Source organism: Pongo abelii, chromosome 10 (genome assembly GCF_028885655.2).
Source record: "Pongo abelii isolate AG06213 chromosome 10, NHGRI_mPonAbe1-v2.0_pri, whole genome shotgun sequence".
Lineage (NCBI taxonomy): Eukaryota > Metazoa > Chordata > Mammalia > Primates > Hominidae > Pongo > Pongo abelii.
In genome coordinates this window covers 7890860-7915415 of record NC_071995.2, presented here as the reverse complement: position 1 = coordinate 7915415, position 24556 = coordinate 7890860, and the positions used below count along the sequence as shown (strand labels likewise).

Here is a 24556-nt window from a genome sequence, read left to right as displayed (position 1 = left end):
AAAAAAAAAAAAAAAAAGTATTTCTGTTTCCCACTCAGCCAGTTTCCATCTCAGCTGGGCCAGCTGCACTCCACCTGGTCCTCAAGCTAATAGATTTCACTTCCCTAAAGGCCCACAGAATCTTTTTTTTTCTTTCTTTTTTTTTTTTTTTCGTTAAGACAGAGTCTCACTCTGTCACCCAGGCTGGAGTGCAGTGGTACAATCACAGCTCACTGCAATCTCTGCCTCCCAGATTCCAGTGATTCTCATGCCTCAGCCCCCTGAGTAGCAGAAATTACAGGCGTGTGCCACCATGCTTGGCTAATTTTTTGGATTTTTAGTAGAGATGGGGTTTCACTATGTTGGCCAGGCTGGTCTTGAACTCCTGGCCTGAAGCAATCTGCCCACCTCAGCCTCCCACAGCGCTGAGATTATAGGCACGAGCCACTACGCCTGGCCACAAAATTCTTTAAAGAAGCCAATCCCATCCTCCCTCAAGAGCCAAGGGGCCACCTCACCCTCTTGTTACAGCAGATCCTGCCTCCCACAGTCACCCTGCTCCCAAGTGCAACCTCTGTCTGACCCCGCATGGTGTGTGGTGCCCTCCTGCCTCAGGCCGTGAGTACATGCAGCTAAACTGCTGTCAGTCTTATCTGTCCAGTGTCGGGTGTTGTGTGTCCAGCCACCCTATAACCCTGGGTTGGGACTCCCTCCCTCACCAACTAGGGGAAGAAGAAGTGCGCAAACCATCTACCAGTTCTTATCTAGATTTGTCCTCTTCAGCTGTAGCTTTTGCAATACTCTGGTCATACTCAAAGCATTCTGCTGGGATGTCACCTGACCTGGGCCTACATGCAATTCTGCTTTTATTCTGAGAAAATAATTTGTCATTCTTTCTGCTTTTATAATTTGTTCTATTTTAAATTATTTTTCTCATTTTTGCCTTTGCTCCTTTCTTCTCAGCATTGTATACTCAAAGGAATACCCTCATACTCTACATTTTAATCCAAGACAGAGGAAAGCAACAGGGAGAACCCCTGAGGCAGGGACAGAGGGAGGTTCAGGGAACTGTAAATGGGAGGTAGACAAGAGACCAAACAGGACTTTAAGTTGTTTCGGCAAGTATACAGCTTAGAAAGGATCTCATTGGTCTGGGTCCTAAAATATCTCAATGGATGGCTGCTAACTCAAAACCTTTTTTTTTTTTCTTTTGAGACTGAGTCTTGCTCTGTCACCCAGGGTGGAGTGCAGTGGCGCGATCTCGGCTCACTGTAAGCTCCGCCTCCTGGGTTCAAGCAATTTTCCTGCCTCAGCCTCCTGAGTAGCTGGGACTACAGTCATGCGCCACCATGCCCAGCTAATTTTTGTATTTTTAGTAGAGACGGAGTTTCACCATGTTGGCCAGGATGGTCTCGATCTCTTGACCTTGTGATCCGCCCAACTCAGACTCCCAAAGTGCTGGGATTACAGGCATGAGCCACCGCGCCCTGCTGAAAACTTTGTTCTCACTACTCTACAAGTAAATCTCAGTTGAACTCTGGGAAGATTCTGGAATACCTAGGTTATTTATTTCTCAGTGTCTATTTCACCAGTAGTTGTAACCATCCTTCAACCAAACATCTCCATTTGAGTAGCATAGGCTATAATGGATTTTCTCTATTTAAGATTACTCAGCAGTGGCCAGGCACGTGGTGGCTCACAACGGTAACCCCAGGACTTTGGGAGGCTGTATTAGTCCGTTTTCACACTGCTGATAAAGACATACCTGAGACTGGGCAATTTACAAAAGAAAGAGGCTTTTTTTTTTTTTTTTTTTTGAGATGGAGTTTTGTTCTTGTTGCCCAGGCTGGAGTGCAACGGCAGGAGGTCAGGAGTTCGAGACCAGCCTAGCCAATATGGTGAAACCCTGTCGCTGCTAAAAATACAAAAATTAGCTGGGCACGGTGGCGCATGCCTGTAGTCCCAGCTGCTCGGGAGGCTGAGGCAGGAGAATCGCTTGAACCCGGGAGGCAGAGGTAGCAGTGAGCCGAGATTGCACCACTATACTCCAGCCTGGGTGGCAGAGTGAGACCCTGTCTAGGAAAAAAAAAAAAAATTAATCAGACCTGCAACCATGAACTGTTTTTCATGTATTTCTCGATTTCCTTGTTTGTGTTTCCTTATTTCTGAACATGACGTATGTTTTAAATTGAAAGCTTTAGCTCACTGCAGAGTCTCCTAAGTCACATCTCTTCCTTTGCAAGAGTAGGCGAAGAAGGATCTAAGGGCTTGGCTTGTTTGAAAGAACCACACCCCCAAAGTAACATCTTTAGAGAAAGTGATACAAGAGCTTCTGCACCTCCTCATAGAGGAAGTCCAAAGGGTGTGTGCACACACAATGGTGCCTGAAGAAGAGCCTCAAGACCGAGGTGAGCACTTGTCTTCTCAGTTCTAGGGAAGGTAGTAGGAGCAGGATGGAGTGGGAAACAGGCATTGGGGTGATAGGGATAACTTTGGAAGAAGTAGACAGCTTTTCATAAATAATAATAATTTCAGTATGGAAATAGGTATGGACCCAAGATACTTGGATCAGGGAAAGATGAAAGAAAAAAAGAAAGGCCGGGTGCGGTGGCTCATGCCTGTAATCCAACACTTTGGGAGGCCAAGGTGGGCAGATCACCTGAGGTCGGGAGTTCGAGACCAGCCTGACCAACATGCAGAAACCCTGTCTCTACTAAAAATAGAAAATTAGCCGGGCGTGGTGGCACATGCCTGTAATCCCAGCTGCTTGGGAGGCTGAGGCAGGAGAATCGTTTGAACCCGGGAGGCAGAGGTTGCAGTGAGCCGAGATTGCACTGTTGCACTATAGCCTGGGCAGTAAGAGCGAAACTCCGTTTCAAGAAAAAAGAAAGAAAAAAAGAAAAACAACTCGGGCCTAGAAGGCCTTAAAGAAATATGAATTTGGCCAGGCGTGCAGGCACATGCCTAAAGTCCCAGCTACTCAGAGGCTGAGGCAGGAGGACCACTTAAGCCTGGAAGTTTGAGGCCAAGGCTCTGCGATTCAAGGGAAAGGAGAGTAGGGAACTGGAAAGTACAGTTTACTCTGAGAGTTTTGCCTGGATTTGTCTTGGGTTCCAGGGTACTATCTGGTCATTTGTTCTGAGAGAATTTCTATAATCTCTTCTTGCTTTCACATTTTTCTGTTTTAATTAGTTTTGATCATAGCCTGACTTAATTGTTCTAAGGTTTTTGGGACTCTGGTTTCCTGGGTCTTTGGCAGTGGGGATTATGACTGTGCATTTGTCTTGCTGATCTGACAGAGAAAGGATTCTGGTGGTTTCAGTTGAAGGTCTGGTCCGTGGCAGTTGTATCCATCTTGCTCCTCAGTGTCTGTTTCACTGTGAGTTGTGTGGGTAAGTTCTTGGCTGGAGTGCAGTCATCTCTTGGTTCTTTTCCCAATCACATTCTATCGATATCGATTTCCTGAAGAAACATGTTCCCCTTTCTTTTTTTTTTTTTTTTTTTGAGACGGAGTCTCGCTCTGTCGCCCAGGCTGGAGTGCAGTGGCACGATCTTGGCTCACTGCAAGCTCCGCCTCCCAGGTTCACGCCATTCTCCTGCCTCAGCCTCCCGAGTAGCTGGGACTACAGGCGCCCGCCACCATGCTTGGCTAATTTTTTGTATTTTTAGTAGAGACGGGGTTTCACCGTGTTAGCCAGGATGGTCTTGATCTCCTGATCTCGTGATCTGCCCCCCTCGGCCTCCCAAAGTGCTGGGATTACAGGTGTGAGTCACCGTGCCCGGCCACGTTCCCCCTTCTTGACATAAAATGGCAACCCTAACTGAGAAGGCTGTGTTTCTAATAAAATGAGTTATTACTATTATTAATTATTCTGGATAATTTTGTGTACTTCCAGGTTTCTTTGCCTGGTTTTAGTTGCATTTTTCAAATGTGATCATAACTGTCTTGGTCAGCTTGGCCTGCCATAACAAAATACCATAGACTGGGCCAGGCGTGGTAGCTCATGCTTGTAATCCCAGCACTTCGGGAGGCCAAGGCAGGCAGATCACCTGAGGTCAGGAATTCAAGACCAGCCTGGACCATATGGTGAAACTCCGTCTCTACTAAAAATGCAAAAATTAGCTGGGTGCAGTGGCTCGTGCGTGTAATCCCAGCTACTTGGGAGGCTGAGTCAGGAGACTCAGTTGAACCCAGGAGGCAGAGGTTGCAGTGAGCTGAGATCACGCCACTGGACTCCAGCCTAGGTGACAGAGTGAGACTCTGTCTCAAAACAACAACAACAACAACAACAAAAACCATAGACTGAGTGAGTTAAAAACCAGAAATGTATTTTCTGATGGTTCTGGAGGCTGGAAGTCTGACATGAAGACGTCAGCATGGTTGGGTATGGTGAGGTCCCTCTTCCTGACTTACAGGTCCCTCTTCCTGACTCACATGATGGAGGGAGTGCTAGCTCTTCACGGTTTCTTCTTATAAGAACGCTTATCTCATCATGAGAGCCCCCCTCATAACCTCATCTAAACCTGATTTCCTCCCGAAGGCTCTATCTTCAAATACCACAAATTGGAGCTTAGGGCTTCCACATATGAACTTGGGGAGGATGCAATTCATTCTATAACAATAACTCCACTTTGATGGGTGTGCTGATGGTAGGTACCATCTAGTTGATCTGCTCCTTTGTTGTAAAAAAGTCTTTTTTGGGAATATAACTATTATTCTTTCTATGATGCTGTAATTGTATTACTGTGGGGTTTTAACCTTCATGTGAGATTCTTCCCAATATGACAGGAAAAATTGTTCATATGGCCAGGCAGTAGCTCACACGTGTAATCCCAGCACTTTGGGAGGCTCAGGTGGGAGGATCGCTTGAGGACAGAAGTTCAAGACCAGCCTGGGCAACATAGTGAGACCCTGCCTCTATACTACAAAAAATAAAAAATATAACTTGGCTTGGTGGCACGTGCCTGTGGTCCCAGCTACTCAGGAGGTTGAGGCAGGAGGATCGCTTGAACCCAGGAATTTGAGGCTGCAGTGAGCTACAATCGTACCACTGCAATCGAGGCTGGGCGACAGAGAGACCCTGCCTCAAGAAAAAAAAAAAAAGTTTATACGGTGATACAATGGAAGAATAAACAAAGTAAACGATTATTAATTGCTACTCCCTTTGCCAAATTTTATATTTTTGTGACATCTGACAAATTTCCCAACTCTCTCGTTTACTATTTTGGTGTCAAAATGTCTCTGTTATCTAATATTATGATTAGAAACAGAAATGAAACATCTGTGAGGAAGTTACTGAATACAATGACTTCCTATGTCAAGTAAAAATGTGTTGATGATACAGTCTTCAGTTTCTTTCTAGTTGTAAATACATCTCACAGTTTTCAATGTAACCCTAAGAGGCAGAATTATTATTAAAGTTAAACTTTGCTTTGCTTTTTATAACAAAAGGCAAGAGACAAAAGGGCTTAAAGATGTGATATGGTTGGGATAGTTGTCCCTTCCAAGTCTCATGTTGAAAATTTGAAATTTGGAAGGGACAACTATCACTTGAAATTTGCAATCCCCAGTGTTGGAGGTGGGGCCTGGCAGGAGGTTTTGAGTGATGCGGGTGGATCCCTCATGAATGGCTTGGTGCCCTCCTCGAAGGAATGAGTGAGTTCTTGCTCTTAGTTTGGGTGAGATCAGCCCCTCCCCTCACTCTCTCTTGCACCCTCTCTTGCCATATGATATGCCGGCTCCCGCTTTGCCTTCCACTATGACTGAAAGCTTCCTGAGGCCTCACCAGAAAGTGAGCAGATGCTGGCACCATGCTTACTGTACAGTCTGCAGAACTGTGAGCCAGTACAATGTCTTTTCCTTATAAATACCAAGTCTCAGGCATTCCTTTATAGCAATGCAAAAACGGAGTAATACAAGATGGTTATTTAATTATCTCAGAGGAAAGAAGACATGCAAGAACTTAAAGACATAAATTAAGAGAAAATAGAAGAGTTTGACTAGGTTTAGTCTCAAAATCAGAATGATGAAATACATGAATAAAGAATTAAGGCCGGGCGTGGTGGCTCACTTTGGGAGGCTGAGGCGGGCGGATCACGAGGTCAGGAGATCGAGACCATGGTGAAACCCCGTCTCTACTAAAAAAAATACAAAAAAAATTAGCCGGGCGCGGTGGCGGGCGCCCGTAGTCCCAGCTACTCAAGAGGCTGAGGCAGGAGAATGGTGTGAACCCAAGAGGCGGAGCTTGCAGTGAGCCGAGATCATGCCACTGCACTCCAGCCTGGGCAACAGAGCAAGACTCCATCTCAAAAAAAAAAGAAAAAAAAAAAAAAAGAAGTGAGGATAAGTGAAAAGTCAGATCTTGCTCTATGTGCATGCCAGTGAACAAGAGAGACCATTTTTAGCAAAAGATGTCTAAATGTCTCCAAAGGGTTAGGTTTTATCTTATATTTAATTTGACCCAAATGGTTTACTTACAGTTACAGCCATCAGAAAACTATAGAAAAACCAAAAGACCTGTGATATTTTAGGATTAATAGAATTAGATGCTGTTACCTAGTAAGTCAACAAATGCTTACTGAACACCTAGTATGAGCAGGCCACTTTTCTGGGTGCTGGGTATATAGCGTGAATACAATGAAATTCCTTCACTAGACTGTATGTTATTGTAGGGGGAGCTCAAGATATATACATATGTAAACTTATAAACAAACAAGATAAATGAATATAAGAAAGGGTTAAGAACACATTTTTTACTGGACCTGAACAGAAAGAAGCATGAGAAAAAAACAGTACGGCTTGAAATGGGATGGGCAGGAGAGAGATGTTGCAGACTTTGTAAGAGCATAACGTTCTTTTATTTATTTATTTATTTTTGAGATGGAGTCTCGTTCTGTTGCCAGGCTGGAGTGCAGTGGTGCGATCTCGGCTCACTGCAACCTTCGCCTCCCAGGTTCAAGTGATTCTGCTGCCTCAGCCTCCTGAGTAGCTGGGATTAATAGACACGTGCCACCACGCCTGGCTAATTTTTGTATTTTTAGTAGAGACGGTGTTTCACCATGTCGGTCAGGCTGGTCTCAAACTCCTGACCTCATGATCCACCCACCTCGGCCTCCCAAAATGCTGGGGATTACAAGCATGAGCCACTGTGCCCAGCCCTTTTTTTTTTTTTTTTTGAGACAAAGTCTGGCTCTATTGCCCAGGCTAGAGTGCAATGGCATGGTCTCTGCTCACTGAAACCTCCACCTCCCAGGTTCAAGTGATTCTCCTGCCTCAGCCTCCTATAGCTGGGATGACAGGCATGTGCCACCACGCCCACCTAATTTTTGTATTTTTAGTAGAGACAGGGTTTCACCATGTTGGCTGGGCTGGGCTTGAACTCCTGACCTCAGGTGATCCACCTGCCTTGGCCTCCCAAAGTACTGGGATTACAGGTGTGAGCCACCATGCCCAGCCGTAAAGTCGTAAGGTTCTTTATTTTTATTTATTTATTTATTTATTTTTTGAGATGGAGTTGCACTCTTGTCACCCAGGCTGGAGTGCAATGGCACAATCTCGGCTCACTGCAACCTCTGTCTTCCAAGTTCAAGTGATTTTCCTGCCTCAGCCTCTTGAGTAACTGGGATTACAGGCGCCTGCCACCACCCTTGGCTAATTGTTTTTTTGAGACAGAGTCTTGCTCTGTCGTCCAGGCTGGATTGCAATGGCGTGATCTTGGCTTACTGCAACCTCTGCCTCCTGGGTTCAAGCAATTCTCCTGCCTCAGCCTCCCAGGTAGCTCGGATTATAGGTGCCCGCCACCACGCCCAGGTAATTTTTGTATTTTTAGTAGAGACGGGGTTTCACCATGTTGGTCAAACTCCTGACCTCAAGTGATCCACCAGCCTCGGCCTCCCAAAGCGCTGGGATTACAGGCGTGAGCCACTGCGCCTGGCCACTTGGCTAATTTTTATATTTTTGGTGGAGACGGGGTTTCACCATGTTGGCCAGGCTGGTCTCTAACTCCCAACCTCAAATGATCCTCCCACCTCGGCCTCCTAAAGTGGTGAGATTACAGGCGTGAGTCACTGCGCCTGTCCACAGCATAAGGTTGTATAGTACAACACAGATCCACTTAGAAGAATGAGAACTAACTCTGATTTCTCTTTCCCAGTGACTCACAATTTTATATGTAGCAAAACTGTCGAGAGGCTGTCCAAGTTACGAGAGTGTCAACAGTATCATCCAAGCCTGACCTGCGTCGTGGAAGGAAAGGACATAGAAGGTACAACTCTGCAATGAGCAACAAGACTTCTCTTGCTATTAATCAAATTTCTAGTCTGATGGTTTATATCTTCAGCACTAAAATTATCAACTGCGGCCTGGTTTTTCCTACTGCATTCTTTAACTATCTACTTGGTATCTTAAATAGACACCTCAGGCTGGGCCCGATGGCTCACACCTGTAATCCCAGCACCTTGAGAGGCCGAGGTGGGTGGATTACCTGAGGGTCTGGAGTTTGAGACCAGCCTGGCCAAAACCGCATCTCTACTAAAAATGCAAAAAAAAAGGCCGGGCGCAGTGGCTCACGCCTGCAATCCCAGCACTTTGGGAGGCCGAGGCGGGCGGATCACGAGGTCAGGAGATCGAGACCACGGTGAAACCCCGTCTGTACTAAAAATACAAAAAATTAGCTGGGTGCAGTGGCAGGCGCCTGTAGTCCCAGCTACTCGGGAAGCTGAGGCAGGAGAATGGTGTGAACCCGGAAGGTGGAGCTTGCAGTGAGCCGAGATCGCGCCACTGCACTCCAGCCTGGGTGACAGAGCGAGACTCCATCTCAAAAAAAGTAGACACCTCAAAATTAAAGTATCAAACAAGGGTCCTCAGAACTGTCTCACTTCCTCCTGCTCCCATCAATATTAAAGCCTAAAACTCAAGAATCATTTTTAGCAGTTTTTTTCTCTTTTTTCTTTCTTTTCTTTTTTGAGACGGAGTCTCACTCTGTCGCCCAGGCTGGAGTGCAGTGGTGCGATCTCAGCTCACTGCAACCTCTGCCTCCCAGGTTCAAGCAGTTCTCCTGCCTCAGCCTCCCAAGTAACTGGGACTACAGGCACACGCCGCCAGGCCGGCTAATTTTTTTGTATTTTAGTGGAGACGGGGTTTCACCTTGTTGTCCAGGCTGGTCGCGAACTCCTGAGCTCAGGCAATCCTCCCGCCTTGGCCTCCCAAAGTGCTGGGATTACAGGCGTGAGCCACCGTGCCTGGCCAGCAGTTTTTCTTTGCTTATCATCTTCACTCCTGCATCCAATTAATCACTAAGTTCAACAGTAAATATATCCCTCTCACTATACAATTCTGGATTAACTGAAAAATAAATATACACAGGATTCAGATAAGAATAAAATTATGCCTGGCATGGTAGCTCACATCTGTAATCCCAGTGCTTTGGGAGGCTGAGGAGGGGTAATCACCTAAGCACAGGAGCTTGAAACCAGCCTGGGAAACATGATGGGACCTCATCTCTACAAAATATTTAAAAAATAAATCACCCAGGCCCAGCACGGTGGCTCATGCCTGTAATCCCAGCACTTTTGGAAGGCCGAGGCAGGTGGATCACCTGAGGTCAGGAGTTCGACACCAGCCTAACCAACATGGAGAAAACCTGTCTCTATTAAAAATACAAAATTAGCTGGGCGTGGTGGTGCATGCCTGTAATCCCAGCAACTTGGGAGGCTGAGGTAGGAGAATCACTTGAACCCGGGAGGTGGAGGTTGTGGTGAGCTGAGATTGTCCCAGCCTGGACAATAAGAGTGAAACTCCATCTCCAAAAAAAAAAAAAAAAAAAAGAAAATTACCCAGCTATGGTGGCATGTGCCTATAGTCCTAGCTACTTTGGAGGCTGAGGTGGGAGGATCAGTCGAGCTCAGGAGGTTGAGGCTGCAGTGAGCAGCAATTACACTGCTGCACTCCAGCCTGGGTGACAAAGTGAGACCCTGTCTAAAAAAAGATAATAATAAATAAAAATAAAATTATCAGCTTTATTGATGGTAAAACCAAACCATGAAATATGGCCTAGAGTGAGGCCAAACTGTTGCTCCCTAGTCCAGGCCTACTCACCTCCTCAGGGATAATTGGTCAGCTGTGTCCAGGATCAGGGACTGCCTACAGCCTCGTATGCAGAGCCAGAGGGAGGCAAGTTCCACCCCAGAAATGGCTCTATGGCCTTAATCCTTTGCAGGAAGGAAATATGGACCCAAAGGGCATCAAACAGTTATTTCAAGAATGAAATAGGCCAGGTGCGGTGGCTCACGCCTGTAATCCCAGCACTTTGGGAGGCCGAGGCGGGCGGATCACGAGGTCAAGAGATTGAGACTATCCTGGCCAACATGATGAAACCCCGTCTCTATTAAAAATATAAAAAGTAGCCGGGCATGGTGGCGGGCGCCTGTAGTCCCAGCTACTCTGGAGGCTGAGGCAGGAGAATTGCTTGAACCCGGGAGGCAGAGGTTGCAGCGAGCCGAGATCACGCCATTGCACTCCAGCCTGGGTGACAGAGCGAGATGCCATCTCAAAAAAAAAAAAAAAAAAAAAGGAACGAAATAATTCATTCTCTACTTATAGGGAAAAACTGAGAGAGGTAAAAAGATGACAAGAGTTTCTTTTTCAAAACTACTGGTGGGAATTGAACAATGAGAACACTTGGACACAGGGTGGGGAACATCACACACTGGGGCCTGTTGTGGGGTGGGTGGAGCAGGGAGGGATAGCATTGGGAGATATACCTAAGGTAAATGACGAGTTAATGGGTGCAGCACACCAACATGGCACATGTATACATATGTAACAAACCTGCACATTGTGCACATGTACCCTAGAACTTAAAGTATAATTAAAAAAAAAAAAAACTACTATAGGAGGCCAGGCTCAGTGGCTCATGCCTGTAATTCCAGCAGTTCAGGGCAGCTGAGGCCAGTGGATCACTTGATCCCAGGAGTTCCAGATCAGCCTGGGCAACGAAGCAAGACTCTATCTCTACAAATAATACAAAAAAAATTAGCTGGGTGTGGTGGCGTGCCCCTGTGGTCCCAGCTACTTGGGAGGCTGAGGTGGGAGGATCACTTGAACCCAGGTCAAGTCTGCAGTGAGCCATGATTATGCCACTGCACTCCAGCTTAGATGACAAAGCATGATCCTGTCTCTAAAAAATTTTTTTAAAAATTTATTTTGGTATGACGTATGTGAAAATACAAATAAAAACATTTTGATATGGTCTACATTATCACTGTTTGTTAGAGGGAATGTATATAATCTCTTTTGTGCTGACAGTGGAAGAAACTGGTGCTTCGAAGGAGGAGAGATGGATATTTTTCAGCGCTTACTGCTCTTAAGTGTTTTGCATGTATTATGTCATCTCAACCTCTCAACATTCTGAGTGAGAAATATTCCCATTTACAAATGAAAAGAAAAATATTTAAGGCTTAGAGTGGTTATATAATTTTCCCAAAATTACAGCACAGAAAATGAGGTTGCAACCCAGATCTGTCTTACTCTAGACTCATTCTTTATAATGGGATGCTAAACTCTAAATGATATTTATATCTATAATTATTAGTGACAAATATAACATTGTCGAGCTTATTTTTGCTAAAGATGTGGACATGGTTCATATATGACCACCAATGAATGATGAGAACCTGAAGTTAAAGTATTTGTCTTTCAAATAATTTTTGTGGGTTTAAAGCAGGGCCTGGAAAACTAAGGCATGAGCCAGACTCAACAAGCTGCCTATTTTTGTAAATGGCATTTTATTGCCATACTCATGTTCTTTTTTTTTTTCTTTGGTAACATATTGCCAGTGGTTGCTTTCGTACTGCAGTAGCAGAGTTGAGCAGTTGCAACAGAGACCGTATGGCCCAAAAAGCCTAAGATATGTACTATCTGGCCTTTTGCAGGAAGTTTGCTGGTCCCCGTATAGAGTAAAATGATCTAGGGATTAGTAAATACACCAGTAACTGAGTTCAGCTTCGGAAAATCCATGGCAATCCATAGGTGAAAACTAATTAAACCTTAGCAAGCTAAGCTTATAACTTTATGTGAGGAGAATTCTCCGTTAATATTTTTTCTTCTTCTGTACTCATTTGGGAAGATTGGAGCTGCTGCCCAACCCCTTGGACTTCATTTCAGTCTAGTTGCTACTTTATTTCTACCGTGATGCAATCTTGGACTAAGAGTCAGAAGAACTGTTCTGTGATGGGGGCTGATCTGGTGGTGATCAACACCAAGGAAGAGCAGGTATGTTCTAACAGGCAAGGTGGTCAGCTAATCTGTTTCCTTTCTTAACTGATAGAGTCTTTTTTTTTATTGCCCTGAAAGTTCAAAGACAGGAAAAAAAAAACTTCCGGGTAAAAAAATAAAAAACACAGGAAAATCTCCTTAATCTGGAACACTCAAAAATGACTTTTATTTTTATTTTTATTTTTCTGGGGGACAATCTCCTTTTGTTGCCCAGCCTGGAGTGTAATGGCATGATCTCAGCTTCCTGCAGCCTCCGCCTCCCAGGTTCAGGTGATTCTCCTGCCTCAGCCTCCCAAGTAGCTGGGAGGGCAGGCGTGCACCACCACGCCTGGCTAATTTTTGTATTTCTAGAAGAGACGAGGTTTCACCATGTTAGTCAGGCTGGTCTTGAACTCCTGACCTCAAATGATCCACCTGCCTCGGCCTCCCAAAATGTTGGGATTACAGGCGTGAGCCACCATGCGTGGCCAACAATAACTTTATTTTTTATTTTTATTTATTTATTTATTTTGAGACGGAATCTCGCTCTGTTGCCCAGGCTGGAGTGCAGTGGCACAATCTCGCTTACTGCAAGCTCCGCCTCCCGGGTTCACGCCATTCACCTGCCTCCCAAGTAGCTGGGACTACAGGCGCCTGCCACCATGCCTGGCTAATTTTTTTGTATTTTTAGTAGAGACGGGGTTTCACCATGTTAGCCAGGATGGTCTGGATCTCCTGACCTCACGATCTGCCTGTCTCGGCCTCCCAAAGTGCTGGGATTACAGGCGTGGGCCACTGTGCCCAGATCTTCTTTTTTTATTTTTTTGAGACAGAGTCTCTCTCTGTCACCCCAGGCTAGAGTGCAGTGGCGTGATCTCGGCTCACTGCAACCTCTGACTTCTGTGTTCAAGTGATTCTTCTGACTCAGCTTCCTGACCAGCTGGGATTACAGGTGCATGCCACCACTCCTTGCTAATTTTTGTATTTTTAGTAGAGACAGGGTTACACCATGTTGTCCAGGCTAGTCTCAAACTCCTAGCCTCAAGTGATCCGCCTGCTTCGGTCTTCCAAAGTGCTGGGATTATAGGCCTGAGCCACCATGCCTGGCCTATAGAATGTTTCAAATTATCCTTGTGTGATGGATGTTGTACTTGAAAAATTATTTATAAAAATAATTGGAGGGGGTTGGGCTCCCGCCGTGGCGGGAAAACGGCGGCCGGGGCGTCTCCTCCGGGACGCTGAGGGGCCCGAGGAGACCGTGAGGCTCTGGCCTACCGCTGGCGCCGCGATGGACGCGGCCGAGGTCGAGTTCCTCGCCGAGAAGGAGCTGGTTACCATTATCCCCAACTTCAGTCTGGACAAGATCTACCTCATCGGGGGGGACCTGGGGCCTTTTAACCCTGGTTTACCAGTGGAAGTGCCCCTGTGGCTGGCGATTAACCTGAAACAAAGACAGAAATGTCGCCTGCTCCCTCCAGAGTGGATGGACGTAGAAAAGTTGGAGAAGATGAGGGATCACGAACGAAAGGAAGAAACTTTTACCCCAATGCCCAGCCCTTACTACATGGAACTTACCAAGCTCCTGTTAAATCATGCTTCAGACAACATCCCGAAGGCAGACGAAATCCGGACCCTGGTCAAGGATATGTGGGACACTCGTATAGCCAAACTCCGAGTGTCTGCTGACAGCTTTGTGAGACAGCAGGAGGCACATGCCAAGCTGGATAACTTGACCTTGATGGAGATCAACACCAGCGGGACTTTCCTCACACAAGCGCTCAACCACATGTACAAACTCCGCACGAACCTCCAGCCTCTGGAGAGTACTCAGTCTCAGGACTTCTAGAGAAAGGCCTGGTGCAGGCGGCTTGCTGGGGGATGGGAGTGTTCAGGACGTGATGAGGTACTCGTGGTTCTGGAGCTCTAGAAACACTTCTGATGCATGAAAAATGTGTGATGGTGCAAGCAATGGATTCAGGACATTGTTGGAGAAACAACAAGTTTGTGATTAGTCCTTAAAACTTAGCTCCCTGGGACATTCTTCAATTCCACATCTGTTTCTAGAAACCAGCCTTTTTATCCCCCCCTTTGGAGAAATAAAAAAGCCTTAGGCAAATAAGTTATTCTCCCTAGCAGAGCCACTTGGGTCTCCTGCATGGAAACTGTCACACTTGGGCAAGTGTTCAGTGACTGGTAGGTGTAGATATAGCAGGAGTGGCCATGTGGTCCACAGCTTTTTTCCCCCTTCTTGATCCTGATTTCTTGGGCTGAATTTAGACTGTCTCACAGAGGTGGCTCACAGAGAAGGATGGCAGATGGTGCAGCTAACAATGCTGACCAGTGCTTATCCTCTAAGCCCCGATCCACAATAAAAATGGACCCAGCTCAACTCTGACTCTTTAGGTTTTTGTGCTGCGTACCTTACCAAGTAAAAGGACTGAGCCTGTGGCTGAGATGACTCAGTAAACGAAACTGAGGCACACAGCAGTTAACTGGAAACTGCAGACCAACACCTGGGGTGTCTCCTTCTCTCGGCTACTTCTAGCTCAGGTTTAATGGGTTGCTTATCAAGAGGAGAGTCAGGAAAAAAACGAATCCAATGTATTGAGCATGAGTGACACTTAAGACAATGCTAGAAGAAAAGTCAGACTTTTAATGCTGCTCTTGATGGATTTAGGGAAGGATTCTTTGTTGTAGGTAACAGTGGGCTCAGGGGAAATTATTTTTTTCCTACGAGAAAATTACTTCATTCGTAAAAAAAAAAAAATAATTGGAGGCCAGGCACGGTGGCTCTTGCTTGTAACCCTAGCACTTTGGGAGGCTGAGGCGGGTGGATCACCTCAGGTCAGGAGTTTGAGACCAGCCTGGCCAACATGGCGAAACCCTTCTCTACTAAAAATACAAAAATTAGCTGGGTATGGTGGCGCATGCCTGTAATCACAGTTACTCAGGAGGCTGAGGCAGGAGAATTGCTTGAACCCAGGGGGCAGAGGTTGCAGTGAGCCAAGATCATGCCACTTCATTCCAGCCTGGGCGAAAAAGCAAAACTCTGTCTCAAAAAAAAAAAAAAAAAAAAAAAATTGGAGGCTTAAGATATTATTCTCTTCCAAAGAGTATTTTCATTTGCTTTTGCCACATGCATTGGCACAAGTCCTACAGTACATTACGGCAATTTCAGGGCTTGAAATTTCTACAATATCCAAATGATTCAAAGCCAGATCATAATCTATATGAGGTCTGGTTTACTGCCCATTTACCCTTACCTCTTTCTTGGCTCTGGACTCTAATTTTTGCCTAACCCTACAAAGTTTTCAAAAGTGCTGTTCATCCTGTCTCCCCAGCCATGTTGTAAACTTTTATTTGTTTTGACTTCCTATGCCACATTTAGCACAGAGTCTGAGCAGACAATAGACTGCTTGAATGTTCAATGAATGAATGAATAGATAAATTGATATGGTGGAGAGGGAGGGAAGCACACAAACCACTAACAATGTCTCGTATATGTTCATGTACATTCAAAATAATCTGAAAACCTATGTCAAAATATCTTTTCTTGTTTGTACAACATTATTTGAGGCCTGGCGACGTGTTTCATGCCTGTAGTCCCGAAAACTTGGGTGGCTGAGGCAGGAGAATTGCTTGAATCTGGGAGGCAGAGGTTGCAGTGAGCCGAGATCATACCACTGCACTCCAGCCTGGGTGAGAGAGCAAGACTCCATCTCAAAAAGAAACAAGTAAAACAAAACAAAATATATGACGACTGGGTGCAGTGGCTCATGCCTGTAATCTCAGCATGTTGGGAGGCCAAGGTGGGCAGATCACTTGAGGCCAGGAGTTCAAGACCAGCTTGGGGGCCAGGCACAGTGGCTCACGCCTGTAATCCCAGCACTTTGGGAGGCTGAGGTGGCTGGATCACAAGGTCAGGAGATTGAGACCATCCTGGCTAACATGGTGAAACCCCGTCTCTACTAAAAATACAAAAAATTAGCCGGGCATGGTGGCGGGAGCCTGTAGTCCCAGCTACTCGGGAGGCTGAGGCAGGAGAATGGCGTGAACCCAGGAGAGGGAGCTTGCAGTGAGCCGAGATCTCGCCACTGCACTCTAGCCTGGGCGACAGAGCAAGACTCCGTCTCAAAAAAAAAAAAAAAAAAAAAAAAAGACCAGCTTGGTCAACATGGTGAAACTCCATCTCTACTAAAAATACAAAAATTAGCCAGGTGTGGTGGCACGCACCTGTAGTCCCAGTTACTCAGGAGGCTGAGGCATGAGAATCACTTGAACCCAGAAAGCAAAGGTTGCCCTGAGCCGAGATCACACCATTGCACTCCAGCCTTGGCAACAGACCAAGACTCCATCACCAAAAAAAAAAAAAAAATTTGGCTTTCTAAAATTTGATTATAGACCTCTATCTTTCTTGTAACACAGAACATGTACTGGTTAAGAATACTGGCTCTAGAGTTAGAGCTCTGTTATTTATTAGTTGTGTGACCTTTGACAACTTTATCTTTCTAAATCTCTGTTTCCTGAGACTTAGTAAAATGGAGACAGCAACACTATCTTCCTCACAGTAGTAGTTGTAAGATTTAAATGAAGTAACTTATGCAAACTCATGGCATAATATTTGGCATATAGTAGACAATAACTAATTTTAACTACTACTATTATTATTATAAATATCTTTATTTTATTTATTTATTTATTTTTGAGACAGAGTGTTGCTCTGTCACTCTGTTGCCGAGACTGGAGTGCAGTGGCGCGATCTCCGCTCACTGCAGCTCCGCCTCCTGGGTTCATGCCATTCTCCTGCCTCAGCCTCCTGAGTAGCTGCCTGCCACCATGCCCGGCTAATTTTTTGTGTTTTAGTAGAGGCGGGGTTTCACCATCTTAGCCAGGATGGTCTTAATCTTCTGACCTCATGATCCGCCAGCCTTGGCCTCCCAAAGTGCTGGGATTATGGGTGTGAACCACCACACCTGGCCATAAATATCTTAATTTTAAAGTGACCTGTGGCCGGGCGCAGTGGCTCACGCCTGTAATCCCAGCACTTTGGGAGGCCGAGGAGGGTGGATCACAAGGTCAGGAGATTGAGACCATCCTGGCCAACATGGTGAAACCCCATCTCTACTAAAAATACAAAAAAATTGGCTGGGCATGGTGGCTCGTGCCTGTAATCCCAGCTACTCTGGAGGCTGAGGCAGAAGAACCACTTGAACCAGGGATTTGGAGGTTGCAGTGAGCCGAGATCGCACCACTGCACTCCAGCCTGGCGACAGAGTGAGACTCCATCTCAAAAAAATAAATAAAAAAAATTAAAAAATAAAGTGACCTGTGGCTGGACATCATGGCTCACGCCTGTAATCCCGGCACTTTGGGAGGCCTAGGCAGGCAAATCACCTGAGGTCACGAGTTCGAGACCAGCCTGGCCAACATGGTGAAACCCCCTCTCTACTAAAAATACAAAAATTAACCAGGCGTGATGGTGCATGCCTGTAATCCCAGCTACTCAGGAGGCTGTGGCAGGAGACTCACTTGAACCCGCGAGGCAGAGGTTGCAGTGACCCGAGATCGTGCCACTGCACTCCAGCCTGGGTAACAGAGTAAGACTCTGTCTAAAAAAAGAAAGAAAAAAAAAGTGACCTGAAGCATTTGGAGTGTGCATGCAAAGTTGTTTTTTATTTTTGGGCAGGGGGTGGGTTTGCATTTTTTGGACGCAGAGTCTCATTCTGTCACCCATGCTGGAGTGCAATAACATGAGCTCGGCTCACTGCAGCTTCTACTTCCCAGGTTCAGGCGATTCTCATCCTCAGCCACTTGAGTAGTTGAGATTACAGACTCCCTTTAAAAGAAGAATATATTAGGAGTGAGGGAGAATTTCCTCGCTACATGCAGAGCCTTGAAGAATGCCGTCACTTAGCAAAGAAATAGGAAAGCAAGTGTGACATGAGGATTTATGATGGCCATTGCTAGAGCATGCTCCTGTATGTGCCAAACATCATGCTCACAAGTGATGTCTTTGATCCAGCCCTGCTCAGCCAGAGGCCTCTGCTCCTGGGCAGGGGCCCTTTGTGGCTACTCCTGGGTCTTCTCCTTTTTATTCTTTTCTTCCTATGGCCTGAGAACTCAGTTCAACTTGAGTCCCCTAAAGCCTATTGTAAGAATTAAAGAAAGAAGAAAGAAATACGAAAGTTGGCTTGCCAGTCTATTTTAGAGAATTATCTTAGAGAAAATAAACCTGAGAGGAGCTTCTGGCTGACTTAGATCAGAGGCCCACTCTCTTACAGACCAAGAGTTTTTAAGGATTCAGGGTGGCAGAGTTTATCAGAGGCTTGGACTGCTTCTGTGTCTCTTTGTTGTGCTTATCTGGGAGGGAGAGTTGTATGTCTGTTCCCATACGTCTTTCTGCAGCTGCAGGCATATCCCCCCAGTCTGCCTTTAGCTTTCCTATCTTAGTGCACCTGAAGGGAAAGGAATGTGCTTATTAAGGCCCACTGTTTTACTGGGGCCCATTGTATGAGGGTGAAGTTTAGCAGTTGCCCAAGAGACCTATCCCCCACCTCCCTCTGTGCCTGAGCTGTCTTATCTGTGTTTTACTGTCTGCTCTTTCTGTCTACTTGTAGTTAGAAGAGAAGTGATTTCCTTGAAATGCATGAGGCTAGAAAGGGAGCTGGAACTTAAAGTGGCGGTGTTCATCCAGGATGAGGGTGCTCCTGCTCTATCAGCTATGACTCTTCCATTTTCTTCCCTCAGGATTTCATCATTCAGAATCTGAAAAGAAATTCTTCTTATTTTCTGGGGCTGTCAGATCCAGAGGGTCGGCGACATTGGCAATGGGTTGACCAGACACCATACAATGAAAATGTCACGTGAGTACAGAATGAGGTAAAGGACCCTGAGTCCTGATCATGTAGGGGGTTTAGGATGTTCCATCAGCTATTAAGCAAACAAACAATAAAACCCACAACACTTTTTAAAACCTAGGTCTATTTGACATCAAGGGTTGTGCTTTTTTTTTTTTTTAGACAAGAGTCTCACTCCATCACCCAGGCTAGAGTGCAGTGGTATGATCTCGGCTCACTGCAACCTCTGCCTCCTGGGTTCAAGTGATTCTCCTGCCTCAGGCTCAGGAGTAGCTGGGATTACAGGCATGTGCCACCACACCCAGCTAATTTTTGTAATTTTAGTAGAGATGGGTTTCACCATGTTGGCCAGGCTGGTCTCGAACTCCTGAACTCAAGTGATCCACCTGCCTTGGCCTCCCAAAGTGCTAAGATTACAGGTGTGAGCCAACATGCCCAGCCATTTATGTATTTCTTTACAAATTTTAAAGCACTTTAGTACAGATTACCACTTTTAACATTTATATCAACTATGCCAAATACGTAAGGACATTGTTCTAGTTCCCATTTTTTCAGATGGAAGAACTGAGAATCAGGGAAATTAAATTACTTGCACTAAATAACAGAGACTAAGTAGCAGATCCAGGGAATTTACCTAGTTCTTCAGACTCCAAAAGCAGTGCATAAAACCTAATTAATACTTGTGACTAGGGAAAAAAAAATCTTTGAATCATTTAACTCTGTGAGTTGGAAGTTCTATGGCAATTGGACATAGGGATGGCCAAACTGAAGGAATCCTCTTGGATATCTGCCAGGAGGATGTTCAATGTATGCTGAGTTGATTAAGATGACAGAGTACTAGGTCATATGGGAACAGTTTTCAGGGGAAATACCAGAGACACAAGTGGAGAGGAAACTGCCTGAACATGAGGTTTTACAAAACGTGGCAGCAGAAGTGAGAAGGTGGTTTGGGTATACGTGACCTTGACTTTCACACTGTTTAACCCTAGCCCTCTCCCAGTCTCTAACCTTTTCCAAACCACTGTTTCAAAACACTACTGTCCTTTATCTACCTTTCAGATTCTGGCACAGAGGTGAACCCAATAACCTTGATGAGCGTTGTGCGATAATAAATTTCCGTTCTTTAGAAGAATGGGGCTGGAATGACGTTCACTGTCATGTACCTCAGAAGTCAATTTGCAAGATGAAGAAGATCTACATATAAATGAAATATTCTCCCTGGAAATGTGTTTGGGTTGGCATCCACCGTTGTAGAAAGCTAAATTGATTTTTTAATTTATGTGTAAGTTTTGTACAAGGAATGCCCCTAAAATGTTTCAGTGGCTGTCACCTATTACACTTATGATATAATCCATTCACACATTCATTTATTCATTCATAAAATGAGTGTTTAGGGAATATTTTTCTATGTGCCAGAAACTACTGGAGAATGCTTTTGCAGAAAAACAGAGGGAGCATGAGCATCTGCTCTTCTTTTCTTTTTTTTTTGAGACGGAGTCTTACTCTGTCGCCCAGGCTGGAGTGCAGTGGCGCGATCTCGGCTCACTGCCAGCTCCGCCTCCCAGGTTCACGCCATTCTCCTGCCTCAGCCTCCCCAGTAGCTGGGACTACAGGCGCCCGCCACCACGCCTGGCTAATTTTTCATATTTTTTAGTAGAGACGGGGTTTCACTGTGTTAGCCAGGATGGTCTCGATCTCCTGACCTTGTGATCCACCCACCTCAGCCTCCCAAAGTGCTGGGATTACAGGCGTGAGCCACTGCGCCCGGCCACGTCTGCTCTTATTTTCCGACAGCTGAGGGGTGAAGTGCCGTTATGGGCTGAATTGTGTCCCCTCAAATTCGTATATTGAAGCCGTAACCTACAGTACTTCAGAATGGGAGTCTGTTTGGAGATAGAACCTTATGAGAGGAAATTAAGTCGAAATGAGGACATTAGGAGCCTTAATTCGATCTGACTGATGTCCTGTGAGGAAATTCAGGCAGGTAACGTGGCTCATGCCTATAATCCCAGCACTTTGGGAGGCCAAGGCAGGAGGATCCCTTGGGTCCAGGAGTTCCAGACCAGCCTGGGCAATAACAGCAAGACCCTATCTCTACAAAAATTTTTGTTAAAAAATTAGCCAGGTGGCCAGGCGCAGTGGCTCATGCCTGTAATCCCAGCACTTTGGGAGGCCGAGGTGGGTGGATCATGAGGTCAGGAGTTCAAGACCAGCCTGGCCAACATGGTGAAACTCCGTCTCTACTAAAAAATTCAAAAATTAGCCAGGCGTGGTGGTGGATGCCTGTAATCCCAGCTACTCGGGAGGCTGAGGCAGGAGAATCGCTTGAACCTGGGAGGCAGAGGTTGCAGTGAGCCGAGATCACGCCATTGCATTCCAGCCTGGGCAACAAAAGCAAAACTCTTTCTCAAAAAAGAAAAAAAGTTAGCCAGGTATGGTGGCATGCGTTTGTAGTCCCAGCTACTCGGGAGGCTGAGGTGGGAGGATTGCTTGAGTTTGAGGTTGCAGTGAGCTACGATCACACCACTGCGGTCCAGCCTGAGTGACAGAATAAGACCTTGTCTCAAAAAAAATTAAAGGAATAAGTAAAAGAAGAGGATATTTGAACACACACAAAGACACCAGGGGTGTACGTACACAGAGGGCCGACCATGTGAAGACACAGCAAGACTGTGGCCATCTGCAAGCCAAGCAGAGAGTCCTCAGAAGACACCAACCCTGCTGGCACCTTGATATTGGACTTCCAGCCTCCACAATTGAGAGGAAGTAAGTATTTGCTGTTTAAGTAACCCAGTCTGTGCTATTTTATTATAACAGCCCTAGCAAACGAATCATGCAGTACTGATGTCAGTATTTGATTTACTTTCTGTGTTTGGTCAAAAGGTTTTCCATTTCGTTCTGATTTATTACTTTTAGCTGAAAGCAGACTATGCAGCAAGATACACAAGAACACAAGATATCCAAAGAAGGCAGTGTTCTTGCTTAGGTCCAATAAATTACTTGGGCTTCTTAATATTTGTTCAGTCTTGGGCTGGCACCTCACCTCAAGGTGCACAGAGAGGGGGATTAGAGATGATTATTCTCCTGGTTAGCTGGCAAACAGAATTATACTCCTTGTCCTCAGATATCCCAATAAGTTTTTCTTTTTCTTTTCTTTTTTTTTTTTTAGACGGAGTTTCGCTCTTGTCACCCAGGCTGAAGTGCAATGGCACGATCTCGGCTCGCTGAAACCTCTGCCTCCTGGGTTCAAGCGATTCTCCTGCCTCAGCCTCCCAAGTAGCTGGGACTATAGGCGTGCGCCACCACACCTGGCTAATTTTTTGTATTTTTTTTTTTAGTAGAGATGGGGTTTCACCATCTTGGCCAGGCTGGTCTCGAACTCCTGAGCTCATGATCCACCCACCTTGGCCTCCCAAAGTGCTGAGATTACAGGCGTGAGCCACCGCGCCCGGCCCCCAATAAGTTTTCCTTTGGTTCAAAGTTTCTGTGTATGGATTGCCACCTCAAATGTTCCCTGATTTGTTCTTATTCTTCTTTTTACTGAAGTTCCTACAGGTCACTTTATTTCTAGTATAGTAAAAATACATCATATTTACATCAGAGTAATGCATTGCTCTGGTATAGTGATCAGAATTACAATAAAGCTGGTTCCATCCATGACTACTTTTGTAGATTTTCCCAATGTGACTTCCAACTTCCTGAGATTGTGCCCTGATCATCTTGATGCAACAGAATCATTTCATTTCTTCAGCCACTGATTTCTTCACTCTCCTTTAGGATGGGCTATTTTGAAAGATCTGAACTTGGCCAGGTGCAGTGGCTCACACTTGTATTCCCAGCACTTTGGAAGGCTAAGGCAGGCGGACCACTTGAGGTCAGGAGTTTGAGACCAGCCTGGCCAACACAGTGAAACCTCCTCTCTACTAAAAATATAAAAAAATTAGCCGGGCATGGTGGCGGGCGCCTGTAATCCCAGCTACTCAGGAGGCTGAAGCAAGAGAATCGCTTGAACCTGGGAGGCAGAGGTTGCAGTGAGCGGAGATCACGCCACTTCACTCCAGCCCGGGCAACAGAGCAAAACTTCATCTCAAAAAAACAAAAAACAACAACAAAAAAACCCAGATAGATCTGACCTCACCTTAACCACTATAGGTAGAATTTATCAGTTTAACTCTTAGAAATCAACGTAACCAATTCCTCTCATTTGCCCATCCATATGAGTAGCTTTAAGCCTTGCTTGCAGATTATAATCAGAATCCTAGGGAGCTTTTTAAAAAAATGCCTCACCCCAGACATCCCCATGTTTAAGTTTCTGGGATTGAGAACCTCTGATCTACATTTGCTGTTGTGCAATATCATTTCATACGCAAGCTCAGCATTATGAGATGGACACCTCCCGAGCAGATGGGAAAATTACATTTGATAGCCACATTAGTTTCCTGTTCCTGCTGTAACGAATCAACGCAAAACAACACAAATTATTTATTTTATTTTTTTCTTTGAGACAGGGACTCACTCTGTCACCCGGGCTGGAGTGTAGTGGCACGATCTCAGCTCTGCAACCTCAGCCTCCCAAGTAGCTAGGAGTGGCATGCACCAACATGCCCAGCTAACTATTTTGTATTTTTGGCAGAGATGGGGTTTCGCCATGTTGCCCAAGCTGGTCTCGAACTCCTGGGCACAAGCAATCTACCTGCCTCGGCCCCCCAAAGTGCTGGGATTACAGCATGAGCCACTGTGCCTGGCCACAAGTTAATTTTTTTATAGTTCTGGGGGTCAGAAGTCCAAAATGAGACCCAGTTCTCTGAAGTCAGGGAGGCAGCAGGGCTAGTTCCTTCTGCAGGCTGTGAGAGAAAAATCTGCTTCCTTGACTTTTCCAGCGTCTAGTGGCCACCTACATTCCTTGGCTTGTGGCCACTTCATCTGCCTTCAGAGAGCGCCTCTCCAATCTCTGCTTCTGTGATCACACTGTCTTCTCCTCTAACTCTGACTTCTCCTGTGTCCCTCTCATAAGGATCATTGTGATTACACTGGGCCCCCTTGGACAATCCTGACAATCTCCCAGACTCAAGATCTTTAAAATAATCACATTTGCAAAGTCCTTTTTTCCATATAAGGTAACATTTGCAGGCTCTGGGGATTAGAGTGTGGGCCTATCTGAGGGCCATTATTCAGCATATTAACAGTAACTTTTTGTTTGTTTGTTTGAGACAGAGTTTGGCTCTGTCACACAGGCTGGAATACAGTGGCACCATCTTAGCTCACTGCCTCTGCCTCCCGGGTTCAAGAAGTTCTTGTGCCTTAGCCTCCCGAGTAGCTGGGACTACAGGCACATGCCACCATGCCCAACTAATTTTTGTATTTTTAGTAGAGACGGTGTTTCACCATGTTAGCCAGGCTGGTCTCAAACTCCTGGCCTCAAGTGATCCACTCTCCTCAGCCTTCCAAAGTGCTAGGATTACAGGTA

General features: G+C 45.7%; 2 protein-coding genes across 4 annotated transcripts; both read left to right on the top strand.

Annotated features, from left to right (window-relative positions):
- Positions 1–168: 168 nt before the first annotated feature.
- Positions 169–20487, top strand: CLEC4C (C-type lectin domain family 4 member C). 3 transcript variants are annotated; one of them, XM_054526756.1, is made up of 7 exons: positions 169–597; positions 2228–2387; positions 3279–3371; positions 8133–8243; positions 12105–12250; positions 18980–19095; positions 20149–20487. In XM_054526756.1, exons 2-7 carry the CDS (start codon positions 2357–2359, stop codon positions 20291–20293), a joined length of 642 nt encoding a protein of 213 aa, XP_054382731.1. In that variant the 5' UTR covers positions 169–597; positions 2228–2356; the 3' UTR covers positions 20294–20487. The 3 variants fall into 3 exon arrangements, with proteins under 3 accessions (XP_054382731.1, XP_054382732.1, XP_002822900.1); XM_054526757.1 differs by lacking the exon at positions 8133–8243; XM_002822854.2 differs by lacking the exon at positions 3279–3371 and having other exon boundaries at positions 20149–20443.
- Positions 13420–14621, top strand: LOC100462147 (DNA replication complex GINS protein PSF2). The gene has a single exon (XM_002822852.5). The coding sequence runs from the start codon at positions 13521–13523 to the stop codon at positions 14076–14078; it is 558 nt and encodes a 185-aa protein (XP_002822898.1). The 5' UTR covers positions 13420–13520; the 3' UTR covers positions 14079–14621.
- Positions 20488–24556: the final 4069 nt, after the last annotated feature.